At 31.1% G+C, this 14,103-nt stretch overlaps 1 protein-coding gene across 4 annotated transcripts; it reads left to right on the plus strand.

Moving 5' to 3' along the window:
• The first annotated feature begins 91 nt into the window (after positions 1–91).
• Positions 92–5,145, plus strand: LOC21385059. 4 transcript variants are annotated; one of them, XM_024174049.1, is made up of 14 exons: positions 92–338; positions 476–1,116; positions 1,246–1,409; positions 1,751–1,811; positions 1,904–1,969; positions 2,230–2,315; positions 2,980–3,043; positions 3,162–3,374; positions 3,525–3,590; positions 3,839–3,918; positions 3,988–4,115; positions 4,377–4,435; positions 4,613–4,665; positions 4,840–5,145. In XM_024174049.1, the coding sequence occupies exons 1-11, from the start codon at positions 197–199 to the stop codon at positions 4,100–4,102; spliced, it is 1,698 nt and encodes a 565-aa protein (XP_024029817.1). In that variant the 5' UTR covers positions 92–196; the 3' UTR covers positions 4,103–4,115; positions 4,377–4,435; positions 4,613–4,665; positions 4,840–5,145. The 4 variants fall into 4 exon arrangements, with proteins under 4 accessions (XP_024029817.1, XP_024029818.1, XP_024029819.1 ...); XM_024174050.1 differs by having other exon boundaries at positions 3,988–4,111; XM_024174051.1 differs by lacking the exon at positions 4,377–4,435 and having other exon boundaries at positions 3,988–4,111.
• The last annotated feature ends 8,958 nt before the right edge of the window (positions 5,146–14,103 follow it).

Raw genomic sequence — 14,103 nt, forward strand, 5'->3', positions numbered from 1 at the left:
TAAGAAAATATGAAATTGCACCCAAAACGACATGTTGATTGTTTGTCAACACGACGTGTCACAGGTATACATGTCCAGTCCGTCCCTAAAACCCTTCCAATGCCTCTCTCTCTCTCTCTCTCTCTCTCTCTCTCTCTCTGAGTCTGAGAAGACTCCACTGCAACTTCAATTGGGATTTCGTAGATAGAAGACGACAATGGCGAACAAACCATGGCGGATCATCCCAAGGCCACTGCTGGAGACAGTGCTCAACAACCACGCCTCCCACCACCGTGTCCACCAGCCTCTCATCTTCCACGGCCCCAGAGGCGTCGGCAAAACCACTCTCATTCTCGAACGTAAACTCCCCCATTTCCCTGCCAACTTTCCTTCCGCTTCACCTCTCTCTCTCTCTCTCTCTCTCTCTCTCTCTCTCTCTCTCTCTAATCCCTTCTCTCTCTCTCTCTCTAATCCCTCCCCTCTTCTCGATTTCCAGGTCTTCTCGGAGAATGGAACACAGCCCCTCACCTCACCGGCTATGTCGACTTCGCCGAGTGCGTCAAAGATCACCACCCTCAGTTTGATCAATCGTTTCCCTGGTCTTCCTGGTCCATTTGCCCCCATCCCTCGCTCTCCGTTTGCCGAACCAAGCTCGAGGAATGCCTCGAATCCATGGCCTACCAGGGAGTGAAGCTCGGCACAATCAGCTCCCACCAAATCTTCTCCACACTCAACAAGTGGCACGGGCTCAGCGCAGCGCTCGGAAGAATCATTCAAAGCAACAATTCTCCGAAAACGGCCGTCGTCTCCGATAAGGTTTCGAAGTCGGTAATGTGGGACAGGGCTGTGTTCACTCTATCTGCTCGATGCAATGCCGTGGAGATCGATGGAGTCTTGAGCTTGGGAGAGAAGGGGAAGAGCTTGTCCATGGAAGAGGCCTCGTATTACAGAGAGGCGGTTGTGGCGCTGAGGTTGGCGAAAGAGGTGATTAAGGTTCAACATGGTTGGAGGGCTAATGCCATTGAAGATTTGAATCGAAGGGGAGGATTTTCAAGGTCTTTGGCCAATTCTTGTACTGATTGGCCTTGCTTGTTGTTGGAATTGTTGTCACAAGCTGCTGAAATCGGTCATTTTCAGGTAATATTTTTAGCTTGAACTAGATTTTGTGGCTTATTATGTAGTTTAATACGCTAGTTCTTGCCTTTTTTTCCGTAATTTGAATGACAAAGATTACATTTTTTTTTCCTGCTCTTTTCATATGGGCAGCCAAAGCTGGTTATAAATAATATCGAGGTCTTACGAAATGCGATTTTGGTGGATGGGGATTCATCAGTGCGTGCACCGATGTATCATGACAGTCTGATTTGGAGAATGATTGCTTTGGGTGCAAATGAGAAGTCCCTGCCTGTCATACTTGTGACATCCGATAGGTAGGTTCATCCCTGTTCAGCTGGTGTGTTCAAATTCTATATTACTGTGTTTGTTTTTATCAAAATACTCACTTAGAATTTCCTATCATGGAGATATTGAACTTCATCAATTTGGATCTTGAGAGACATTTAAACTTATGCTTTCATGACATTTCAAATGTGGAAAACTTCATGAATCATAAAGTGGAATATTCAGGTTTTATAAGCTGATGGAGCTAAATTCCTGAGAAAGGCCTTTGAGTATGTTTATGTATTTTCTAGTGACTAGAAGTTGTTGTTTATTCACTTTAGATGGTGTGACACTTTCGTGCAAGCTTGTGATACTTTTTAATTTGTCTCAGTTACTATTCGTACCGAGCTTACTTGGATTTTGGATTTATAGACGTATTCATTTCCCGTGAGGTACTTACATCTGAAAGTGCACCTATATATGGTTGGTATTTGCATTATAGTCATTTTGATTATTCTAATGGCAATCTCTCTTGTATTTATAGAATTTTGGATGGAGTGTGCAAGAAGCTAAATTGCATATGGTTACTGATTACTTCAGTAATTCAGAGGTAAGGAACCTTTTGCGTGTGCATGTGTGTGGCTGGAACTGGAAGTTAAGGAACTTTTGTTGGTCTATTAATAAACACATCTTTGGAGATTTGAAGGTGATGAGGCACCTTGTAAATAAAAAATACCCTATCTATTGAACGGAAGACCTAAATTCACATTCCCTGATTACATGTAATACTAATATTGTGTAAGGACTTGAAATCCCATTTTCTTGAAATGCTTCAATTTTGATATCATTATTACTTTGTTCAATTTGTAGTGGAGGATAATAGCTGAGGTGCTTGGTCCGAACCCACGACATCTTTTTGAGTTATATGCACTGAAACAAAGCGATTATCATATGAAGTAAGACTGATTTTTGTTTTGTTTTGATTTTTTTAATTTTCTTTCTTTGCTTCGGTTCTCAATTAGTACCAATGAACATTCTAATAGGATTTGAGACTTTGTTACTTTCTGTGTACAAGTGGTGATGCTACCTTTGTCTGAACTAGAATGGAACTAATCCATCATAAATTTTTGTCCCGTCTCTTTCTGGTTTTCCAGTTTTCTTTAATGCTTTCTCTTTTGAGGATTTGTCTAGAGGATGGGATTCTATCCTTCATTAATTTTGGTTTTGTTTTTGTAGTTTGGTTGCCGGACTCCTTGTCCTCTGTTGTACTGCTTTCCTCTTATTAATAAAATCTCTTGTTTCTTTTTTTTTTTTTTTTTTTTAAAAAGAAGAAAGAAGATGATGTTCTGTGAGAATAAAATGCTTTCTATATCATACCTGTCATCATTATTTATTTCTTCTTTTTGTTGATGCTTTATTTTATGAGAAAATTACTCGTCATTGAATGTTTAAAAGGAAGTATCATACTTTTGGAAGAATTGAAAAATGTTTACCATAAAGGAGACTTTCTTTTCTGTTTTTTCTCCCCTTCCTATGTGGTAAAGCTGTGGACAGTGGTAGTTACTAGTTAGCTAATTATTCTGCCTTATGTATTGTTACTTGTGTTTTCTTGGATTATAGGATGATGAATGACAAAGGTGGCACATTCGAGGATCTTGTAGATGCATATTTAGCATATTTGCAAGTAAGTTAAATAAAAAACCAACCTCTATTTTTTTTTCCTGCTTTCCATACTGCCATAACCTATAGTTTTTTTTTATCCACACTTTGTGCGGCCTCAAATACTCGTTTCAATTATATAGGTTACTGTGGTGAATCCTGCCATGGATAAAGCCTTGAAACTGTTGCAGAACTTTGCTGCTGAAGCACAAAGTGGTAAAATTTCAAAAGATAAGTTATGTTTTGGTGCACCTTGGAGGCATCCTCCACGGAAAGATGACGCCACCTTGCGGTTTGAATGGGCAAAGATCCAATTGATGGACTTTGTGCAGTCTCTAGTCAAGGCAGAGTTCGGGGTACGTGTTATCTGGTATTTGATTGTTTATGCAATATAAAAACTACTAGTTGTGTTAGAGTAACTACTTTATTTGCTTTACATTCAATGCTCTCTTTCTGGTTGTCTACCTTTTTTCTTCTTCCTGTTTTATATTCCTTGCTTGTTGCAGCTCAATTATCTGGCTGACTGGAGCCTGGAGATCTTCGATGATCCTTCTGCTGTTGCATTACTGGAGGTATATATATCTTTTTCTGTAAGTTACGCGTGTGTGGATTTTTTTTTTTTCAGTTATCTCTCTTGAGAGACGATATAGGCGTGTAGTTGATTTGCTTTGCACCTAGGCATTTTTCTAGCTTTCCTAAAACCTGAATTCTCTCCTTATCATTCCGAGATACATTATGCAGGATATAACTTCCTTTCTTTTTCTTTGTTTTGGTGGAATTGCAGGATATAACGTAATATTTCTTCCTCATCTGTTTGTAGGTTGGCCTGCTCTATGCTCAACGAGATCCATCTTTCATTCGTCCTATATCTAGAGGAATTGAGAGGTGTCTCGTCAGATGGTATGGCATGTTCTTGCGTTTGTAGTGTTACAAATCTTTTCAAAAGTATTGACTGATAATTGGGCGCAGGCTTGTCCAAGAGGGTATCCAAATGAGTTATAGGAACTTGCTTCAATATCGGTGGCAGCGATTTGTACGTGGCCGCAGCTATCGTCATTTGTTACAACAAGTGGGCTACAAATAGAGAATTGAAGTAGGTACATAGTCGAAATATTGGAAAATTTGTTTCTAGTTCTAATTCCTTGCAATATTGAAATTTAGTTGCTCATCTGACAACTCAAGGTGATAATATTAGCGTAGGTTAACATCTCGGAGTTTTTGGAATTGAAGGTCTTGTTTTGGTCTTTTGTTGATAGGAAACATTTTCTTTTAGGGTTATTTTGGTCACTGAAATGCTCTTTTTCAATTGAGTAAGTAATTGTTTCATCAACCAAAACGCCTTTCTCATACACTTACAGGTTTCAGCTTGCTTCTTCGTATGGAGATTGAGGTCACTCTTTGAGGCTTATACAGAAATGTTAGTTACTTTGTTTATCGATCTTTTATAGTTTAGATGGCATTTAATCATGTATTTTTTTTCTTCAATTTCACTTGCTTGGTGATGGTAATTAGAAACGCGCATGCACGGGTATCACCGATTTGTCATCGCATGCATGCTACTTAACACTCTCTCTCCCTCAATTTTCATTTACAGTGATTGTGCTGAGATTGGGGAAAGCACCTGAGAGGTTGATCCCAACTAACATTGTAAGAATTTCCTTCTCAGCGTCAAATAGACTAAATATCATCAGTTCCATGCCAGTTTGAAGTGATTTTTAAATTTTTTTCCCCCTCCTATCCTTGGTTGCTTTTATTCATTATATTTGCGAAATTCACAAGTACTGACACGTTCTAACTGTGTTTTTATAAAAATATTTTTAGTTGTCAGCTTCAATTCCATGTAAGAATGTCATCAAGCGAATCGCTGGTTTCCAATTGATTTAAAAGACGCTGCTAGTCACAGATTCAGTTGGTACTTGACGGTGACTTTCATCAGGCGAGCCTCGTCACCAACAATACCATGACAGACAGATTGAGAACTTCGTTTTTATTATTAATATTATTATTTTTTTGTTGTACTATTATTCATTGCAACAAAAATAATTACAGCCTCACAAGAGAGATGTACAATTAAAGTGTATTACTTCAAATTATTTGTAATTTATTTGGCCGGTCACATTTATTTTTTGGATTCTCAGAATTCAATAAGAGTAATGTCCTCTCTGTCTTTTAAGTTTTCAGTTTAATCAGTTTTCCGAAGCAAAATGGCAGGTCAAATTATTATTTTTTGTTTATGTGATAGTTTCAAACTTAGATTAATTGGCTGAGTAATTATGGAAACTTGGTTTCTCTTGATGGGAATTTATCTCCATAGACACAAAAAGATGGAGATTGAGTAAGTATTCACTCCTCAATCTTTTAATTTAAACTACTTAAGTTGATAACGGCCATTTAAAATCGAACAGGAAAAGTACAATTTACTTAATTTAAATAGTTTTCGGCGAAACGGTGCAATTTACTCCCTCAGTATTTGAGTCTAGATGTCAAGATATTATTGGTCTCCGTTTTCTCCTAAAAAAAAAAATACACATATTGGATAGTTCTAAACCAATCCAACATTTCGATGCGGATTTGTCATTATACATACTACTAAAGGAAGTACTCGGGCTACTGTTCTTAGAACAGTGCTTGGTCCTTCCTCTCTCTTTTCTTTGGATAAATTTCGGCTGTGTTCTAAGTTTGTGTTTTTACCGTTTTATTATTAGTTTCTTATTTTTGTTTTGGTTTTTGTTTGGGTATTTTTGTTTTATCCTTCGGTTTGAAAAAATTATGGTTGCTTTTCTCATTGCGAAAGTTCTGGAATTCTTCATTTATGTCCATTTATTTTTTTCCTCTTTCTCTCTCTTGCTTTTCGTGAGGTTTCTGGGATTAATTTTTGTTTGTTTGTTTGGTTTTTTCGCCGTTTCTTTCCGTCAAGCTTCTGGATTTAGTTATTTCTATGCATTTTTTCCCTTCTTTTTTTCTTCCTTTCATAAGGCTTTTGGGATTCATTTTTTATATTTGTTTTATTTTGTAGTCTTGTTTTTCGTTTCTCTTTCCTTAGATTTGGCTTCGTTTTTTTCCCTGTTTTGTGCATTTTTTTTCCTTCCTTTTTTCTTTCTTTTCGTAAGGCCTCTCGGAATCATTTTTTATGTTTGTTTTGTTTTGTAGTTTTATTTTTCGTTTTTCTTTTCTTAGATCTAGCTTCGTTTTTTTCTCTATTTCTTTATTCGGTTTTTTTCTCCCCTTTTTCCAGATCTGTTAGTGTTTTTATAGATTTGGCTTCATTTTTTCTTCCGTTTTTTTTTATTCGGTTTTTTTCCGTTTTTCCAGATCTGTTAGTGTTTTTGCTTCGTTTTTTCCCTGTTTTTTAAATTCATTTTTTTTTTCCATTTTTCCATATCTGTTAGTGTTTTTGTAGATTTGGCTTCATTTTTTTCAGTTTTTTATTTCCGTTTTTCCAGATCTGTTAGTGTTTTTATTTCCAGATCTGTTATTTGTTAGTGTTATCTATTAGTTTTTTTTTCTGTTTTTTGATTCGGTTTTAATTTCTAGATTTGTTTTGTTCTAGTAGTATTGTATAGTTTCTTTTGATTTGGTCTTTGTTCCCTTTTTTTTTTATCGTTCGGAATAGATTTCGTGTTATTTTTTCTGTCAATTTTTTAAGATTTCTTTTTGTCAAATTTTTTTACTTCTATTTCATATTGAGGTTTTGTTATTTCTTTTTTTTTTCTTTCTTTATTTTTTTTTTATTTTTTTTATTTTTTTTATTTTTTGTGTTTGGTGGTTTAGGTATTCGAAATAATCCATTTTCCTCTCTTTTTTTTTTTTCTTTTCTCTATTTCGGTTGTTTTTTCATTAGGTCTTAGAAATAATATATTTTTCTTTTATTTTTGTCCTCTTTTCTCTATTTCGATTATTTTTTATCCGTTTGTTGGTTATTACGTTGTCTAACACCTGTTTTTACTAATTATTACATGTTTTCATATTTGTTTGTAGGTTATATTAGTCAGAAATATTTAGACATTTGTTTTTAGTGCAGGGTAATTTTTTCTAACGGATTATTTTGTTTTCACTGTCTGCAGGTTATTCATTATGTTCCACGGTAGTTATCATGCAGTGAAACACCTGTTTTTAACAAATTATTACGTCTTGTTTGCAGCGTAACAGCGGTAGTATTAAGTTTTGTTTCCAGTATTTGCTACCGCCACATGCTCAAAAGTTTATTTTCTTTCTATAAATATATTATTTTCTCTTTCATGCTTACTGTATTTTGCTTTGTTTCTGTTTTCGTTGTCATACACTTACCGTCTATCTTCTCTATTTCGTTTCTTTTCTTCAATTTTCAATAGTGAGTTTTTTTCCCCTTTTCTGTTATCTTTGTTTTGGAGTTTTTTTTTTTTTACTTCTCCTGCATCAACTCTATCCACTTTCGTTATTGCTCTAAGGTACTCCTTTCTTATTTCTTCCACGTTATTTCTAACTGCTCTTAAAATTGTATGTATTATATTACTATGATTTTTTAACTGTATATATTAAGTTGTTAATATATGTACTCACTGTTTTATGTTATTACGATTATGTTTGTATTAAGTTTGTTAATATTATTTGTAAGACATTCTTTAGTGTTTATAGTATATAAGTTATTGCTATTTGAGTAAAAATTAAGTTTGTATTCTATTTATTATATTAATCTGTCAACACTCTGTTTTCTATCTAATGTGAATTCTCATTTGGTAATGATGTAGTATTTTTCTTTTATTGTTACCATGTATTAAATAACTGTTTATTGTGATTTAGCAAGCTTTGATGTTGCCCAAATTATTTAAGATTTATGTTCTTTTATTTATCCTGTTTTGTCAACACTATATTACTCTTATTATCATTTTCTACTCTAAAATGGTTTGCTCTTTATCTGATTTTACTGAAGGGTTTTCATTCTATTCTTTTACTGTTGCCTCTGTTGTTGGTTCGCCAGTTGAACTCATTTTTATGTTTATGAAGTTTTTGAGATTTTATTTACTTCCTTGCTTTTTTACCACTGCAATATTTCTTCTTTTTCTATTCTCTTTGTTTTGTTCTCAAATATTTCAGTTAGTCTTCTGGGATTGATTTGTTTTGTTTTCAAATATTTGAGTTACTTTTTAGGCATTGGTTTTGGTCTAAACCATTTTTCTCTTTTATTATTATATTTTTGTTTCGTTCTTTTTTTCTTCATTTCTTTTTTCCTTCTTATTCTTCATGAATCTTTTTAATAATTCAGTTGGTACTGAATGACATTGCTAAATCTTATTTCAATTATTTCTAATGCGTGATGTTAGCAATTAAAGGCAAAATACCTGAACCAAATTGTTTATATTTGTCTATTTAATTTCCCTATCTATTTCTTTTTTACTATTATTCATGTAATCTACTATTTTACATAAGATTTTTGATATTTTATCCTTCTTATTTTTCTTCATGCTATGTTCCCCTTCATTTTTTACCACTACAATATTTGTTGCTTTCTTGTTGTCATTGTTAACATTAAAAAGAAACTCTTAAGTTTTGATTTTTAGTTTTTTTAACATTTTCTTCAATATTTTCATATTTTTTTCCTTCTCAAATATTACAGTCACTCTTCAGGAAAAGGTTGTTTCTAAAAATTTCCTTTTCTCTAAGGTATTTCTTTCTTACTTCTTCCACGTTATTTCTAACTGCTCTTAAAATTTTATGTATTATATTACTATGATTTCTTAAGTGTATATATTGAGTTGTTAATATATGTGGTCATTGTTTTATGTAATTATAATTATGTTTGTATTAAGTCTGTTAATATTATTTGTAAAATATTGTTTAGTGTTTATATTACGTAAGTTATTATTATTTGAGTAAAAATTAGATTTCTATTATATTTGTTATATTAATCTGTGAGCACTCTCTTCTCTATCTAATATGATTTCTCATTTGGTAATGATGTAGTATTTTCCTTTTATTTTTACCATGTATTAAATAACTGTTTATAGTGTGATTTAGCAAGCTTTGACGTTACCCGAATTATTTAGGATTTATGTTGTTTTAGTTATCCTATTTTATCAACAGTATGTTGCTCTTATTGTCATTTTCTACTCTAAAATGGTTTCTTCTTTATTTGATTTTACTGAAGGTTTTCGTTCTACTCTTTTACTCCTGCCTCTGTTGTTGGTTCATCAATTTAACTCATTTTTATGTTTATGAAGTTTTTCAAATTTTATTTACTTCCTTTTTTACCACTGCAATATTTTTTTTCTATTGTTTTTGTTTTATTCTCAAATATTTCAGTTAGTTTTCTAGGATTGATTTGTTTCGTTCTCAAATATTTGAGTGACTTTTTTGGGATTAGTTTAAGTGACGGTTATAAATACCCTATTATGTTTTTTATATTTGTCTGTACTATTTATGTTGTCTAATCTTTTTTTCTGTCTTTAGTACAAATCCTCTAATAATTTTGTTGGTATATGTTGTTAGCAGTAAAACATAGATACTTAAGCTATTTTTTCCTTTTACTATTCTATTTTTGTTTTGTTCTTTTCTTCTTCATTTATTTTTTCCTTATTATTTTTCATAAATCTTTTTAATAATTTAGTTGGTACTGAAGGGCATTGCTAAATCCTATTTTAGTTATTTCTAATATGTGATGTTAGTAATTAAGGGTAAATACTTGAACCAAATTCTTTATATCTATCTATTTAATTTCCCTATCTATTTCCTCTTTAGTATTATTCATGTAATATGCTATTTTATATGAGATTTCTGAGATTTTATCTTTCTTCTTTTTCTTGATGCTCATGGATTTATGAATTGAGAGAAATATTGAGAGAGATCAAGAATTCTCACTATTTCTTTGATTCATGGACTCAATTGAATTCAGTGGTAAATATTGCAGTTACTCTTCAGGGAAAAATTGTAATTAAAAATTTCCTCATATATGTTGTTACCAATAAAAAATATAAAACCTGAACCATTTTTTTCCTTTACTACCTTTTTCTAACTTTTTTTTTTATGCACAGGACATTTTTATATGACATTTACAGTTTCATTGTAAATAATATGTAAACAATGTATGTTACTTCCATAGAATATCCAACATTTAGAAATGGAACAATGTTATTACAATGTATCACTATCAAAATTTTATATACAAAAGTATAATTGTATAAATATAAACATATCTCTATCTGATTTTACTGAAGGGTTTTTCTTCTACTGTTTTACTGCTGCCTCTATTGTTGGTTCGCCAGTTGAACTCATTTTTATGTTTATGAAGTATTTGAGTGGGATTAGTTTCAGTGACGGTTGTAAATGCCCTTTTATGTTTCTTATCTTTGTACTATTTATGTTGTCAGATCTTTTTTTTTTTATCTTTAGTACAAATCCTGTAATAATTTTGTTGGTATATGTTGTTAGCAGTGAAACATAGATACCTAAGCCATTATCTAATTTTACTAAACGGTTTTCGTTTTACTCTTTTACTCTTGCCTCTGTTGTTGGTTCGCTAGTTGAACACATTTTTATGTTTATGAAATTTTTGAGATTTTATTTAGTTCCTTCCTTTTTTACCACTGCAGTATTTCTTATCTACTTCCTTCGCAAGTTCGTCAAAAAAAAAGAAAACAAATCAAGTAAAATCATGTGTTATATATTATATTAAATATTTTAATAAATATGCACACAATTATTAACATTTGTTACAATTTAATAATAACTATTTTACTATTTCCTTCTTCTTAACTGCAGCTCAGAAGAAACAATAAGCAAAAGCAAAAAGAAATAAATATATGAATAAATCTCTGTATATCTGTAAATAAGTATGTATATTTTTATTTACAAAGATAGACATATAAATAAATGTATATATATGTGTTACAAATTTACAGCAACTTATAAACATATATATGTGTGTTTTTATACATTTTTTTATTTAAATTACTGTTAATTAAACTATTACATATCCGTTCAAATGCACGGGTAATCCACTAGTTTACTACTATATGTAAGAGTAAAACTTGTTTGTTACCCGTTAATTATTTTTTTTCTTTTTTCTTTTCAAAATTCTTCTTAGTTAATTTTTTTTTTTCATTTCAATTTTTTGTAATAATTTTTCTGAAGACTATGGGTCCGTTTAGTTCGTTAATTCGAGTTTTAACAAAAAAATTAAATGTGACTATTTTTAAAATTTTTTTACTATAATAAAACTCAAATTAGTAAAATGAACATGCACTTATCTAAATCCCCAAAATACTTCGTTTTTAAATTTTTTTTACTATAATAAATCTCAAATTAGTAAAATGAACATGCACTTATCTAAATCCCCAAAATACTTCGAGACATTACCTTTCGTTCCTTCTTTTGATGTGTATTAGACGTTTGGCAGTTTGACTTAACTCTTCTCTCTCTCATAGTTTTTTTTTGTTTTCCTTTCTGACCTTTATGTTATCTTAAAATATTTTCAAATCAATATTTTTATGCTACATTTATTAAAGGGGTAATTGCATATTTATATTTAATTTACTAATTTAAGTTTTTAATTCGAATTAAGATGTAATTTTATGTGAATTTTTTACTGTAATAAAAAAAATTAAATGTGACTATTTTTAATAGCTTTTTATTGTAACAAAACTCAAATTCTAAACTCAAATCGGTGAAATAAACGAAATCTTTGTATTTTAAATTTATTTAAAATTTATACTATCAATTTTTAATCTCATCGAATATCTATCTTAGATTATATTTAATATATACATACTTTTTATCGGTTAATATCCAATTTTGACTTTAAAGTACCCAAAATAACCTTGGAAAGGAAAAAAAAAATGATTCTAAGAAATTTTAAAAATACAACAAAAACCTTTAAGAACATCCCCAAAAAAATGTGCACCAGACTTTCCTCACTAATTAAGGGTCCGTTTAATTCGTCAATTTAAATTTTTAATTTGATTTGAGATGTGATTTTATATGAATGTTTTTATTGTAATAAAAAAATTAAACATGATTATTTTTGAAAGCTTTTTACAAACTCAAATTGATGAAATAAAAAGCCTAAATTTTCAAATTCTCCCAAAATCAATTTCAAGGCTACAAACCCATATCAATCCAACCGTGACACAAAACGGGGTAAAAAAATTAGAAAAATAGTAAAAAATAGGCCAATATGAAAAGTTTAAGAAAGTATATAGGCTAATTTTTAGTTATAAAAATTAATAGGCCATAACTTGTCAAGTTATGGTTTATAACCAGATAAGTTATGGATAAACTTGTCAAGTTATAGTTCATAGCCAGACAAGTTATGAATAATTATGGACAATAACTTATCAAGTTATGATTCATAACCAGACAAGTTATGGACGAAAATAATAATTTAACCTATTTATTAACTTATGTAAACTATTGGCCTATTAATTTTAATTCATCTTAAGTTTTAACTTATTTCTCTCTTTCTCTCAAAAAAAATTATTGAACTTTGCAATCTAAAACCCATGAGCTTGTAATTATTTTGTTGCATTTCAACCACAAAAAGTGCAACTCATCTCCTACTTCTTCTTCTCCTTCTTCTCCTCATTGAAACCCACTGCACTCTTTCTCCAACCCACTTCTAACCCCATTTAAGAAAAACCAGCCAACTGAGAATAAGAAAATTAAAAAAATTAAAAAAAAACTGTAAACCACAATCAACAATATACGAAAATAAAAACCCAACACATTTTACCATAGAAGCTTCAATACCCATGTCCAGAATCAACACACCAGCGTTGATATGTGTCCAGAGAGAACCACTCGAAATGTAAAAGTTCTATCTCAGCCAGAGATAGAAAAGAGAATAAAAAGCCCCAAATGTAAGAAAGGATGAAAATGGTGGATAATAGAGTACTGAAAGTATACCCATATGCGCAAGGTCCAACGAGTTTTCGATCTCTGGCAACAAAAGGGCTTCGTGACGGTGGGTTTAGGTGGTTGGGGTGAAGAGGAATGGGAAAGAGAAGGGGAGTAGGACTGAAGAGAGGGATTTTTCTTTTTTCTTTTTTGTTCAATCTAAGTTTTTGTCTTTTTTTTTTTTAAATTATTTTTATAAGTTCTCTTAAGGTTATTGTGGGTATTTTGAGGTTAAAATTAAGTGTTGACATAAAAAGTATACATTTGTATATATATTGTAATATGATGGCATATGTTTAATGAGATTAAAAATCGATATATACATTTTAAATAAATTTAAAATATATAGTATAAAATAGTAAATATTCTTTTATCAAATGCTATATTTAATGACAAATTTATCACTGTATGCTTGTACACATGTTTATTATATGTAGATATTTATGTATATCTTTTGAGCATGTTTAGTTCGCTGATTTGAATTTTTAATTTGAGTTGAAATGTGACTTTATATGAAAATTTTTTACTATAATAAAAAAATTAAATGTGATTATTTATGAAAAATTTTTACTGTAATAAAACTCAAATTCTAAACTGGGCCTTTATATCTAGAAGTTAGGATGATCTCTCTCTTAAAAATATTTTAGAAAAGGTTTCGTTTTGTAGTGGTAAGTTTTAAGAAGAGTAAAGTGGCTCAAAATGCTTGGAGTGACGTGAAAACCCATTTTAGAGACTATTTTATTCACATTTTGTTGAAAAGTTCAAATATAGAAGGATTAATTCTGGTAAGGCGTGCCATTTTGATCTAAAGGTAGGATTAGGAATTTAACCGTTAAATTAAATTTTTTAATAGTCAGATTTATACACTTCACATCAAAAATTTACAGCACGTGAAATAAAACTGCCCTTACTTTAAATCAAACCGCTGAAAAACTAATCTAACGACTAAATTACAGTTCCTATACGTAGAGCAAAATAGCATTCTCCAAAATAAATGGACCCACGAACAAATTGAGTGTTGTCAAGCTTTATCAAAAAATGGAAAAACAAAAAACAAAAAACAAAAAAAAAAAGGTATTATCAATGGGCTGCATCTCCAGTTGCCGCAAATATTGATCCTGTTCAATCAAAATGGAAAGCCTGACAGCAGCATTACAAAGAATAAATAATATACGGAAGAAGAGGGAAAAAAAAAAAAACAGAGAGAGAGAGAGAGAG

Source organism: Morus notabilis, unplaced genomic scaffold, assembly GCF_000414095.1.
Source record: "Morus notabilis unplaced genomic scaffold, ASM41409v2 Scaffold1856, whole genome shotgun sequence".
NCBI classification, from domain to species: domain Eukaryota; kingdom Viridiplantae; phylum Streptophyta; class Magnoliopsida; order Rosales; family Moraceae; genus Morus; species Morus notabilis.